The sequence below is a fragment of the Pteronotus mesoamericanus genome, unplaced genomic scaffold (genome assembly GCF_021234165.1).
Source record: "Pteronotus mesoamericanus isolate MK-2021 breed Mesoamerican mustached bat unplaced genomic scaffold, CSHL_Meso_final contig_169, whole genome shotgun sequence".
In the NCBI taxonomy this organism is placed as follows: Eukaryota; Metazoa; Chordata; class Mammalia; order Chiroptera; family Mormoopidae; genus Pteronotus; species Pteronotus mesoamericanus.
This window is the reverse complement of record NW_026555068.1, coordinates 13,732,555-13,746,616: the sequence shown is the minus strand read 5'-3', so window position 1 is coordinate 13,746,616 and position 14,062 is coordinate 13,732,555. Positions and strand designations below refer to the sequence as shown.

At 44.1% G+C, this 14,062-nt stretch overlaps 1 protein-coding gene across 1 annotated transcript in view; it reads left to right on the top strand.

The window, feature by feature from the left end:
- TNKS (tankyrase) overlaps positions 1-11,099 on the top strand; it is a 170,283-nt gene extending 159,184 nt beyond the window's left edge. Inside the window, exons 26-27 of the mRNA XM_054566083.1 lie at positions 1,751-1,907; positions 5,514-11,099. Coding sequence (XP_054422058.1) covers positions 1,751-1,907; positions 5,514-5,600 — 244 coding nt within the window. The 3' untranslated portion in view covers positions 5,601-11,099. The remainder of the gene's footprint in view (positions 1-1,750; positions 1,908-5,513) is intronic.
- The last annotated feature ends 2,963 nt before the right edge of the window (positions 11,100-14,062 follow it).

Sequence of the window (14,062 nt, the reverse complement as noted above, 5' to 3'; positions counted from 1 at the left end):
GGTCAGCAGCAGCTGACCAGTTTCCGAGCAAGCACAGTTGGCTACTCGGTCCATGAGACATCTTCAGGGAAGCTGTCTGGAGTAATACATCTCCCAGCAACATATGGTGGGAGGAGGGAGATGGGTTTATCTGCTGGTTCCTGTCTTGCACTGGTCAGCATTTGCCCCGCCGGCCGTTAGTACCTCTCCCCCGGCACCCCGAGCGCCCCGGCACATTGGGTTGCTGCATCCGAGGACTGCATGGCGATGCGCAGGGCAAGGCAGGAGCCAGTGCTCTCCACCTGGGCATGAGGACCTGTGGCCTCGTGGGCCGCTGGGCCGTCCTGCTGCTCCTCCCGCCTCCGCAGCCACCGCGAAGCCCTGGGGAAGGAAGCAGATGCAGGAGGCATGGCCTGTCTGGTCAAGCTTTGTGTGACACGGACTGGGAGTGGCTGCGGCACTAGGCCCAGCCGGCTGAGCAGGCAGAGTCCAGTGACACCACAGTGCTGCCACAATGTGGGGATGGAGCTCAGAAAACCTCCCTCTCGTGTCAAACAAAACCCTCTCCTCTGGGTCTGAGAAGAGATTACGGCTGCCACCCAGCCAGCCACCCAGAGGGCCAGTAGTCCCACATCGAGCCCGGCCGGCCACCCAGAGGCCCAGGAGCCCCACACCGAGCCCGGCCGGCCACCCAGAGGGCCAGTAGCCCCACACCGAGCCCGGCCGGCCACCCAGAGGCCCAGGAGCCCCACACCGAGCCCGGCCGGCCACCCAGAGGGCCAGTAGCCCCACACCGAGCCTGGCCGGCCACCCAGAGGGCCAGTAGCCCCACACCGAGCCCAGCCAGCTCAGTCAGGACCCAGTTCTACTGGGTGTGGCACAATTTTCAGTTGAGTGACAGTAGTATCTCTGATTAATCATATTCCATTACTAGAAACAAACTATTTGAATAATAATTACTTACCTTTAACGGCGTGACCAGCCTTACTGTATAGTTTAAATGTTTATTGTTTCTATTGTGTTGGCAAACTTTAAAGGACCACAGTATATATTAGGCTCTGCAAGCCATACGCTCTCTGTCATAATGACTCCACTCTGCCCTTACAGTGCAAGAGCAACCACAGACAATATGTAAATTAGTGGCCATGTTCCACTTAAATGTTATTAACAGAAACAGGCAGCCGACCAGATTTGGCCCATAGGCCGTAGTTTGCTAACCTCTAGTTTATTTAGCATAATTTCTCCCCTCGCAACCTTTTTTCTTCTCTGTAATGTTTAATATCCGCCCCCAGCTCACATTTCACCCAGGTAGTGTCATTTTTAGGCGTATGTTTAAGCTTATATGATCCACTCTTAATGTTATTTTTCTCATCCCAGTTTTTTACTAATTTATAATGAGTAAAATCAAATTGTAATTTCAGATGCTGCTGCCATTTGCTCATTTTCTTCACTTTATTCCTATCTTTCCCTGCAAGAACTCGGTTTTCACTAGTACTTTTCTTTTTCCACTAGTCAAAACAGACTAGGTACTTTTCGTGATCGATTCCTTAGCTACACCAAAACTACTTTAAACTTCAAGGGTAACTATTGAGCCTACTATTTATGATAAATCAGTATATGAAATCTCATCCCATTCCTGCTTATAAATATGAAAGGGACATTTAAATTAACCTGCCTTGTGTTAAGCTTTTTTTAAACCAATAAACCTAACAGTTATATCCTTTCAAGATTTAAAGCTTCCTTCAAAATAGTGCTTTTCTCTTTCCTTTAGACAAATGCTTTTCTGTAGAGTGACCCTTGGAAAATCCTTTCTGCAATTCAGCACCATGAAAATGGCTCATGCCCCTCCAGGACATCACTCGGTTATTGGGAGACCAAGTGTGAATGGGCTGGCGTACGCCGAATACGTCATCTACAGGGGAGAACAGGTATGTTGCTCATCGGATAAACACACAGAGTTGCTAAATATGACTGTGCAGAATATGGAGACCACCTAAGAGTTAAAGAAAACCATTTGATAAGATATCTGCTGCATAGTCTGATAGTATCAGTTACTTCAGGTCAAAATAAAGATATCAAAATTCTTTGACGTCAGCTTTACACACAGAACCCATCAGTCATGTCAGCCAAGTAACACAGTGTAAATAAGAGGGCATCTAAGAAGTAAAGGCATGGGACCTCATGCTGTTCTTAAGGCCTGCGACTCTGCACTAATGCTCTGTGTCCTTCATGCCCCAACATGGCAGTGGAGAGCTAAGAGCAGCTGCCATTGAATGGAATTTCTTTGTGGACGTACTTGCCACAAGCGGTTCATGTGAGTGAATCTCTGCAGGTGCTTCTCGCCTTACAATGGGGTTACATCCCAATAAACCCATCATAAGTTGAAAATACTATGTCAAAAATACATTTAGTACACACACCCTACTGAACATTGTAGCTCAGCCTAGTTATCCCCTTTTTTAAAGATTGTATGTATTTATTTTTAGAGAGAAGGGAAGAAGGGTAAAGAGAGGGAGAGAAACATCGACTGGCTGCACGGCCCCACCTGGGGACCTGGCCTGCAACCCAGGCACGTGCCCTGGCCAGGAATGAAAGCAGCAGCCTTTGACTTCACGGGCCAGCACGCAGTCCACTGAGCCACACCCGCCGGGGCAGCCTAGCCTGTCCTAAATGTGCTCGCAAGACTTACATCAGCCCACGGTTAGGCAAAATCACCCAACACAAAACCTATCTTATAGTGAGGTATTGAAATATTTCGTGTAATTTATTGAACACTGCACTGAAAGTGAAAAGCAGAGTGGTTAAACTCACCATTATGTACACAACTGAGAACACACGGGCACACAGGCATGTGTTCTGTAGATGTGACGCATGCGAAAACAATATCCGAAAACCACTGGCAATACAGCACGCTGCAGAATGAGGTCGTTTCCCCTCATGATCGCGAGGATGGCCGGAGGCCACAGCCGCCTCTGTCCAGCACCACAAGAGCGCACTGCGCCACGTGTCAGCAGCCTGGGAAAGGTCAAAATTCAGAGTCCAGTTTCTACTGGTGTGTATCACTTTTGTGCCATTGTAAAGTCAAAAAATCCTAAGTCTAATCATCATAGGTCAGGGACCGTCTGTACTTCTGATCATGGTACTACATAGATGATAGCTTTCAGAGTCATAAAGCTACACTACATTAAATTCTGCCAATAGCTTGAGGCTCCAAAATAAAATTGTCAGCAAGCAGGAAAACTTTCCATCCTTTTCAATCCAATACTTAATTTTCACAATACTACTGAATACTACCAATTTTTCTAAGAACAAAATTTGATTTGTCTGAACTTAATTGAATTTTAAATGGTTACTTAACTTTACTGGCAGTGAAGAGGTAAAAAGGAGAAATAAATTTACTAAATACAGGTAACCTATGAAAACAGTATTTTATTGTATTCCCTTAGTCTTTGGCCAGATGGAGTGCGGTGTTAGGGGGAAGAATTGGAAACAAATCCTGAGTTCTGAGGTGTCCAATCTTTTGGTGTCTCTGGGCCACACATTAAATACATTACGACATGTAATCACAAAAAAACTCAGTGTTTTAAGTAAATTTACAGTTTTGTGTTGGGCCACATTCCCAGCCATCCTGGGCTGCATGTGACCCGCAAGCCACAGGTTGGGCACCTCTGGTAGTAGATGTGTTGATCGTGGCGGTACGGGCAAAGCAATGAACCTCTTCTAGGTGTATCATAGGATTGAGCAAATGAGTCAGTGTGTTGATTTGGGGAGCTGGAGTTTTCACTGTTGAAGAAGGGACAAACAAATATGGAATGGGAGAGAGAGGGTGGCACTTCAGGGATGGACTGAAATAGGAGGTGTTGGTAGGAGCTCATGGTTTCTGTATGTGCACACATGTGTGTATATACAGGTTTATGTGTAAGAGTAATATAAGCATATGTATATGTTGTGAGTGTTTGTGCATGAATTTGCTGAAAGTAAAGAATCTCCAGTAGCAGTGAGCACCTCTAGAGCTCAGATCTTGGTCTCTAATACCATTCCCCACTGGAAGGGTCCCAGGCTTTTTGGAAAAACAGCTAATTCCAGGGTTGGAGCAGAATAGGCACAAGGTAAGCCTGAAACATCTAGAATGCAAAAAGGTAATGAAGTACTCAAAAAAAAAAAGAATAGAAAAGTTGGGGACATGTAACAAGGACCCTGAGCCAGCTGGAAGGGACTCCACTGGCCAAGTCTGGGACAAGTTGAACACCAAATAAGTGCAATAATAAATTTTAAACCATTGAAACAAAAGGAATTCATGATTCTGATAACAACTAGATAAGTAGGTGAAGGGAAGAGGAGGCTTCTGCTTAAAGTAGGAAGCCAAGAGCAGGTGGGTAGATGTGGAGGGAGCACTGGATTTGGGAAATCATCTTGCAACCATTGTAAAAATTGCATCAGGCAAGAATGATTAGTGGATGCTGAGGGGATGCTTTTCACAAAGAAAAGGATATTTGCATGGTTTTCTTACTAGTTAGAAAGGAGGAAGAATCCCAGCGATCACACACTGCAGAAGGGGGAGCAATACCTGATCAGATGGTCAGGATTAGCATCACCATGAAGAGCAGGCAAACATAGAATATGCCTCCAGCGCGCTGCTCTGCAACAGGCACGGTTTCTGCGCAGCACTCCAGCTGAAAAATGCATGGCCTCAGTCTAATCAAAATGAGAAGCGTTCTGTTCATTAAAAATGTGGGAAGACTGGATTGTTCAAAATGTCATTGTTATAAAAGACAAAGGCTTTGAAAACTTTCCAGATTAAACGAAACCCAAGAGATAGGACAACTGACTTTAAATGCACTGTCCCCAAATTGGATCTGGTACTAGAAGAGAATGGACATTATTAGATCACCGGACAAAGTTGGAATGTGAATGGTGCTTAGATAAAAGTCTGTCAGTATAAAATTATATGGTTGACTGTGCTTTTGTAAGAGAGTATCTGTATTCTTAGGGAATAATTACTGGCATATATGGGGATAAAGAACCATGACAAGAGATACATGCGCGCGCGCGCACACACACAACTTACTCTCAAATGGTTCAGAAAAAAATGTCTGTGTGTCTGTCTGTCTGCCTGGCACATGCAGAGGTGGGGGGAGCAAACATAATAAAGCAAATGGAATAAACAGGATCTTAACACTAGGTGTATGTGCGTAAAGAGTATACAGGTGTTTTGGGTACAGCTTTCATTTTTGCAACTTAATGTGTGAGCATGCAGTTGCTTCCAAATAAAAAGTTTAATAAATTTGTCAAATTTTTAAGTTAGAAACTCCAGACTTCTAGGGAAAATGCTTTTATTTTGACTCAGTAATTCCCCTTCTAGAAATTTGTATTAATATAATCAAAAAAAGAAGTGATTTCATCAGTGTTAGTACATTTATATGCCAGAGTAGAACATTAGTTAGAAGCAGCAGCCTCTGAAGCCTCCACGGGGCGTGAGGCTTTACTGCCGTCACTGCTGGGAGGGTCACCGTTTCTCTTCCTGTCGCCTGCAGGCCTACCCGGAGTATCTCATCACCTACCAGATCATGAAGCCCGAGGCTCCATCACAGACTGCCACGGCTGCGGAGCAGAAGACCTAGTGAATGCCCACTGGTGCAGGCCAGATCGGATCTAAACTGGGACTGGATTGTAATGGATTGTTTCCAACAAAGTCAATATTCTATCAATCCCTGACAGCCTAGAATAAGCTGTTTGTCTTATGAAGCATTGCGATAGTGATGAATATAGTATGAGTAACTGATACATACTCAACTGCTGCTGTTCCCGTTGAGGAAATGTTTACAGGGGCGGCCTTTTAATATATCTCAGGCTCACTTTCATTGCAATTATCCATTTCTAAATTAAGATTGCTTTGATCTAGACTTGGAAATGGAGACAAAGAAAACAACCAATACTTTCCCAAATGTTCACAATTTACACACTACATTTGCTTTGCTTTGTTATATATATGGCACATGTGTATAACAAGTATGCATACGCCAGCTCATTTTTAGTTTTTTCTAAACATGCGTCATTGGCTTTTTTGTTCTTTGATAATGAGCCAGAGAGCCTTCTTGAGGATACTTTACACAAAGTCACACTGACTAAAATCAGTAGCAATGCAGCCCAAGCTTCTGGCTGAGGAACACTAGTTTCCACCTTTTTTTCACTTTGATTTATTTTATATCTGTACCTCTTAAACACATAAATTGAGATGAAAAGAAAACACGTCAAGTTTCCGTCCTTTTATTAATTGGCCAGTCTTACAAGGGAAAGGCACAGACATCAACCTGACTTAGGAGCTCTCACGGTCAGAGAAGGCGGGTCGGTGAGGGCCCCCTGCTCTCTCCAACACAAGCCTGGGCCGAGGTGGACGGGGCGCCGGAGCCCAGAGGAGCACAGGCAGGGAGAGGTTTGAGTGACGCTGTCGTCAGGCTCAGAGGGGAGACCACGAGGGAGGGCCGCGCAGGAGAAGCCGCGCAGCACGTGCGAGGGGCCTGTGGGTCTGGCCTGTTGCGGCGGAAAAGGACCGCGGGGACTCCTCACAGGACAAAATTCTCTTCCGTGATCCGCCCCGCCAGAATTGTCGCCCCCCAAATTAGCTGCCTTATTTCCAAATTCAGTCAAATTAGTGTACTTCATTGAAGTCACAAAAATTTTACTCTCTCGTTTAGGTTAGAAAGCTAGGCTTTGAATCCTGTTTAGTAGATGGATAGGCACAAATGCAAGAACTTTCCTGTTTACTCCAGATTCGGGGTTTATTTTGAGTGAGGTGCTTCAAATAGTTTATGGAGGTCCCTGCACTGAATTTTTGAACCCTTTCTTCAAACAGTGTAATAGACAAGGAGAACAAAAACTTGAAACCAAAGCTCTTTCAGTTACTTTTTTAAATGAAGGGGGAGAAATACTTTACTGTTACTTCTGAAATTACTACTTTGTTTTGCTCATTTTAATCAACATTTGCCAAGTGCACATCAATACCTGTAAAACATTACCCATTACAGTTCTCACGCTTGCCCTTTTCATCTTAACTGAATGTCAAATTGAGTGCGTTGATTTACTTGGACATGCTGCGCACCTACTCAGCTTTGAAGCAAAAGTAATATGTAGTGTATAAAAAGAAAACCAGTGTGGCACAGACTTGGCATTTCAACTTAAAGTCCTGAAAACTAAAGTGTTTTTAATACAGGCTGATTAAGCTGTGACTTCATTTAATCGCCTAAATAAAAATAAAATAGTTATCTGCAAAAATTCTATAATAGGCTCTTAAAATAATACATTTTGCTTTCTTTCTGGCTTGAGTCCATTGCTAGATCTAGGCATTGGGAACTAGATTGAGTTTCATAGCTGAATCTTGCATGGGTCCTCAAAATTAAATCAAGAACTAGCCTTCGTTTTCGCTTCTATTGCAGTTTTAGTGGACTGAGCTGGGTGTTTTTGTCTTGGCTGCTCGTTTAATAGCACCAGGCTTCCACATGAAGCTTTGAAGTTTGATGTTCACTAAGAGGGCTTTTCTCCTTTCCTCCTGTTTTGCTGTGTGTAATACTGGGCTGAAGGCATCAACATTCTGTGTAGTTTTCAGTAGCTGTGAAAGTGTATGTTACTTGCCTCTCCACTTAGCTATAGTTTAAAATGGTGAACACAGCTGTGATTTTTAGTTAAGTGAAAGAGTAAATACAGTATAGATACCGAAAGCCACTACCCAACTGTGGTCATGTGTCATTTCCCTCCTACTAACTAGATTCATGGATGTGCCAGTTTTAAACTTCAGCCTTACACTTGACAAGTTAAACCATGGTTCAGTATTGAAATTGCCAACGTTATGTATCGTGCGTTCTGTGTGCCGAGTAAAGGTACTGTGTGAGGAAGACACTTGCGGTGCTTTTTGTCTTGTAATAATTCAAGTATATAATAGTTCTTGGGAGAGTGTGTACATATTATTCATCGGCTAAAGAAAATGGGTTAATTGGTATCTCACAGGAGCCAAATACAACTTTTCACCCAAAACTTGAAAACCAAAGGTCATCATGAGTGCACTCAAATGAGCAAAAGTTGATTACGTTTGGAATTTGCATCTATAGCAATGCGAAAAACCCTCTGGAATGCAAAAGCATGGCATTGAATTAGGCAGAAATCCATGTAAGTTCTCGTATTTGTACTATATAGAAACACAAGCAAGCTGAGGACTTCCAGTATGGCCTGCCCGGAACTGGCCCCTCTGTTCCCCACACCAAATGGGACACTGGACACGGCCCCCAGCCTCACCTCAGTACTGCAACCACAAGGCTCCAGGCGGGATGGGCCCAGTTTATTAGGTATTGGCCGGCCTGCCGGCCTGAGTCAGGTGTCAGTTATGCGCTCTGGACTGGACGCTTTCTCCTCCTTCTACTTGGCCTCCTTCCCGTTTCCCCAGGTTGCCAGCCTGGGCTCATAATTAGCTCTGACATTTACCTTTGACCCCACTCATTTTCCTCCTTTGTTCATTTTGAATCTTGTCCCTGTTTCCGTGTCACAACCAGAACCAGGTACGAGGCCCCCCATGCTCTGCTCGGAAAGTTGTGCCTCATCATCAGCCAAGGGCAGCATGGGACCCAGAGTTAGAATTCTGTGAAAAATGAGAGCCGTACAACCAGGATTTTTACTTACCTTTTTCTTTGTGGAATTTGAAATTTTTAGCTTTTCAATAAAATGAGTAGAATAAACAATATTAGGATGTTTTCACAAAATAGCATCCTTGTGCTCATTTGAGCTTCATGTTGGTGGCTAGACTAGTTTCCCTTTGCTCTAACAATAGCAAAGTGCATTGATTTACGTAAATACCTGAATATGGCAAATAAAGTAACATAGATCAATGTTCTGTTATTACAACCTTTATACAAAAAAATGTCAGCGTCCTCTGGAAGAACAGCATTAGAATGCAATAAGCTGTCTAGGTTTTTCTCTCTCAGTGCATCTCCTAATTGCACAGTGGCGATGTTGCCTGCCCTCTTTTTAATCCATGCACTCTGGATTTCTGTAAACTGCCTTTGAAACGGAAATGGTGTGTATTTTAAGCACCTTTCCCCCAGTGTGTCCAGACCCCATGTGCATGGTAATCTGTGATAAACGGCCTTCTTACCGAAAGTGCTTGCGGTGTGCCAGGTGTCTTTTGGGCTATTATCTTGCACAGTGAAAAAGATTTTAGTCATTCAGGGAACACTAACAACTGACATTAATATAAAGTTTCATGTGTCAGAAATTCATTTCAAGACTAAAACTAAGCTTGTTTGATGTCAAATCAGCAACAGAGGAATGAAAAGAAAGTAATTATGAAGATAATGTTTGAGCTTCAGTTGGACATGTCTAGCGTATGACAAGGAAATACGTTTTTTTAGAAACCACCCTGGAAGATGAGCCTTCTTCAGACACTTTTGTGGATTCTGAAATTAATAGACAATTAAATATTCTTAAGAGAGCCTTAACTGTGGCAGAAACTTTTTCACCTTTTATATCTTAATAAGTTGTAATTCCGTTTCTTAGTGTTTGAAAGGTGTCAGTGAGCCAGTGTAACATTGTGTACTGCACTTCCTGTCATGCTGTTTTGATGGGGGTGCACTTCTTAAGCCTCGCTCCCTTACGCGCCAAGGAGCAGATCTAATCAGCCTGCTCCAGTTTCTCTCTGTCTGAAATTCCCCAGCTACCAGATCATCTGGTTTGGAGGAGAAATGCTAGAAAAAATGTTAAAGCCTGTTAAGTTTTGTGTATGTGGGGAGGCAGCAACAGTTCACCAAGTGGTACCCTGTATAATTTAAGTGTTGCACAAGCTGTTTTTTAATCTTTTGAAACTATAAGCCATGGTGATCGGGGAAAGCAGCAGGAAGCATGCTCCGGGCGCGACAGTTCCTGCGTCTGCCGGAGCGTGCCGCCTGCCTTGAAATAACATTCACGCTGCAGAGAGGATTACAGTTTGGCTCTTCATCCTTTCACATTTTCGTTTCTGTTTTACACTTTCCCATCTCCACACCCACCCTGCCACCCATCTTTTCAGGCAAATTTCTTGTTCTCCACAATTCAGATTGTTTTGTTAGTTTTTATCTGCCCATTTCTGCAGACTCCCCTGAAAAGTGTTCGCAGAGAAATGCAGTTAAACTCTGACAGTGGGGTGTCCCTTTCACACACACACCCCTGTGCCCCTCCCAAGGTGCAGGATAAAAAGCTAGAAAACACAACAGTAAAAATCAGAAAGCAACCAAAGTCTTCGAGGCCGATAGCCTAGACCTAGAAGATGAAGACCCTGACTATATAACCTTTGTATTCATTACACAAAATACTTAAACTCTTCCTGTGCATATATAATGCCTGCTTCTGCTTCCATTGTTTCAAGTTCATCCTGTCTTTGTGATAGTAGTGTTTGTCTTTGATACCTACAAACTAAAAAGGTACTTTTATCAACAAGGTTTCTCAAAAACATTTACAAAACCAGCTTGGAGGAAATCTAAAATGTTTCCTAGCAACAGCATTTGGCATAGTCCTTGTACTTTTTCAACGTGTTGTTGGTCTGTGTAGTAACCAGTGTGGTGACTCTGGTTCATTATTAGTGTTGTTTTGGTTTTTTTTTAAACTTTAGTCTCTGTTTGACCCACCAGTGGCAGGAGGTTTCAGTCCCCTCCTTTTTCTTTTCTGCATTTGTCTGTTTGTAGGATTGCCAGATAGAATACAAGACACCCAGTTAAATTTGAATTTTAGGTATAACTAGTTTTCTAGCTTAACCATGTTTCGTACATTACCTGCCATATAGTTACAATAAAAAAATTCCTATTTATTTGAACTTCAAATTTGGCTGAGCATCCTGGCTTTTTTGCTTTGTTTTATTTTATTTGACTGAATCTGGCAACCCTATCAGTTCGGTCATGGGAAATCGCTGACAGCATGTAAATTCTTTGCGTCTTCACTGTCTTTCCTGTGGTATGGAAGACCTTTTTCTCCACCACCCTCTACTTTCCAAAAGAGGACATCGAGGAACTTAACCTGCCTGCACGGTGGGCTCCTATTTAAGGCATCTTTATGATTATATTTAACCTGTAATTGTGCTTTGGCTAAATGTCTAACTTACAGTACTTGTAATTGTTTAATATTCAATAAAAACATTTTTAAAGTATACTGTATGTGGACAGCATTTAGCTGTGAAGTGTTTTCATTTCCGTGTGTTCATCTCAGCCTGGCCAACCTTAAATGACCTAAAACTGTCAGAATATAAATAACAATTGTCCCCCTTGTCTATCTAGCGTGACCTGTGTGGGAAATGCCTTATCCTCACCTCGAAGCCCACGTGGGGGTTACTGAAGTTCAGCAGTCGCAGGAGAGCCGCTGGTTCCTGTTAGAAAAACCTCCGAGTCCTGCCTGGTGTGGCTCAGTGGGTTGAGCGCCTGCCTGCAAACCGTAAAGGGTCATTGGTTCTATTCCCAGTCAGGGCACATGCCTAGGTTGCAGGCCAGGTCCCCAGTAGAGGGCATGTGAGTGGCAACCACACATGGACGTTTCTCGTCCTCTTTCTCCCTCCCTTCCCCTCGTCTAAAAAGAAAATAAATAAAATCTTTAAGAAAAGAAAAATCTCTGAAACAAAGGGGCACAGGCCTTGGAGGCCGACCCACCCCAGTCACCAGCGCTGCTCAGAGGCGCTGCCCAGCCCCTGTGGCTCAGACCGCAGCCCCCCACCGGCCGCACTGGAGGAGAGAGAGGTGAACCTCATGAGACGGTGAACATTGAGTGCCCAGCACAGTGCCTGGTGCATAGGACTGAGAAAATTGTTTCTTTTTCTCCCCCTTTCTCCCTACCTAGTGATTGATTACATAGTAAACTGGAAGCTAGGATTTTATCTAATTTCTTTGCCAGAGGGATTGTCAAGAGTTGCCACAAGACATAAATTAAGTCCTTGGTAACAACCCTGCACATATCAATAGCTATCACTGAGCCCATAAGATGAACCAGGTACTTTGCGTACATTTCCCAACACCCTGCAAGGTAGGTTTTTTAATCCCCATTTTACAGCTGAAGAAACTGGCACTCAAAGTGGTAAAAACATTTGTTTTATATCCCAGAATTCTTTGTACTGACTAAGGCACGGACCCATAATGCACCACCAACTCTGACTGTGTGTGGAGTGTGAGTGCGTTAGCAGGAAGGAAAACAGCGAGGTGACGTGTGTGCGTGGCTTTCTGTCCTCCCTGTCTCCTGAGATCAGACCCTAAATGCCTTCAGACTCAGGTGCTCCCCTTTGGTTATTGCTGGGTTAGAAAATAGAAATGATCGGAATTGTGCGTAAAAAGCAAGTGGAATATAAAGTAAATAACTTAGAATTCCACAGCTTGGTTTGGTTACTGAATGAGAATGATTCCGAGGGCCTGCTTTTATAGCTGGAACTGCGGCAGGCTGAAGGGACCGGGAGTGGGTGTGGGTGCAGGTTGGTGGGAGGCGGGGTTACTGCATTGGATTTATTTTCTGAAGAAAATCGCTTCCCAGAGAACTAAATTCCTATTACTATAAAGGGGTAGTGTTTTTCTGGGCAGCAAATTTTGAAGGACTGTTTTTTAATGACATTTTCTACATTGAGTGCCTGGTGGTTGTGACCCAGGGTCTCAGGTTAGCGGCAGCCCGCTGTGTTGTGTAGGACTTGAAAACCTTTATCATTTGGTACAGTTCACTTTTCCTTGCGATTATAGTTGTCAGGCAGTACAATAGGCCTCCAAGCTGAAGGAGCACATGGCACTACATTAGGAATAATAAAAAGCCATCTGTTCCCATTAAGGTGGGACCTAGCTGCCAGGTTTTCTGGGTTGGCATCTCCCCTGAAGACCTGGACTGAGAAGCAAGTGGAAGGAGGCGTGTATGTCTCTATTTTGACTGATTCCCACCTGTCAGCATGCTAATAAAACAGCTCGGCTTAAGTGAGACAGTATATGTAGATAAGACTAGGAGATGTAGGTAACGTTTCTATTTTTTTAATAGGGTTATTGACATACAATTTTCCTGGCCCAAAATTGATTGCCACGTCTATTCATCTTCACTTGCATAACTCTGCTTCCGAATCAGGAGCGCGTGATACAGTGCACCGGTGTGAGTCACCGGAGGTGTGCGGGCGCCGAAGCTACCAGGGAGCTGTGGCGCCACATCCCACGGAACCGCTTCACAGCTCCTGGGAAATTCGATGAAGGCTGTACGTCTCTACTTTTATACCTACCATCAAGGAATACTGTCTGCCGGGTACTTAATAGGAATATTTGGAAGATGCTCAAGGTGTTAGAAATCCAATGCTATTGGGGTCCTCAGAAGAAGATAGAAGTGTAACAAGACATGTAGATGATTGGGTGGTCCGGTTAGTGGACAAGTTTCCCAAAAGACTGTATAGGATTAAGACCAGCACCGCTGTCCACCTGCCTGCTTGTAGCCTGGCTCTGCCACCTGCTAGTCACATGATCTCGGGAAGTTCCTTACCCTCCCTGTGCCTCAGTTATCCCAACTCTTCCCTGGAGCTGCCATGAGAATTAAATAGATAGAGCCTCCTGCTGGATTGGAACCAAGGGTATGGCCGAGTGGGCCCTGACCTCCCAGACAGGCAGTGCTCTGGCATAGCCCAGAATGGCTTTCTCTTCCCCTGGCCAGAGGCACAAGGAGATGTTTCTCCAGTGTTTACTGTGGGAACCTGTTGGAGCTCCTGGAAGTAAATCTCTCAAAATTATACTGGCCCCTATGACTGGGTACCCCTGGAGCTTTTAACTCCAGAACTGTCCACCCCGAGCCTCCAGCAATTCATTAATTATAGTCTTGTTTTCCCACCTGGGCTTGGTTCCCACAGTGGTTTCCCCTCATGCGTCTCATCTCTGGTAAATGGTCATGTTCTGTGTTCACCTGTCAGTCTTTCCAATCTGGCGGACGGTAGTTTTCCCTGTGTCCTTACCTCCCTTATATATCCTAGAAGAGCTGTTCTGCATCTGTTCAGCCTTTTACATGTCGTTAAGACAGATTGGCGACTTGCAAGCTCCTTACCCATGGAACTGGAAACCCCATACCACAGTGTCTTTAAACT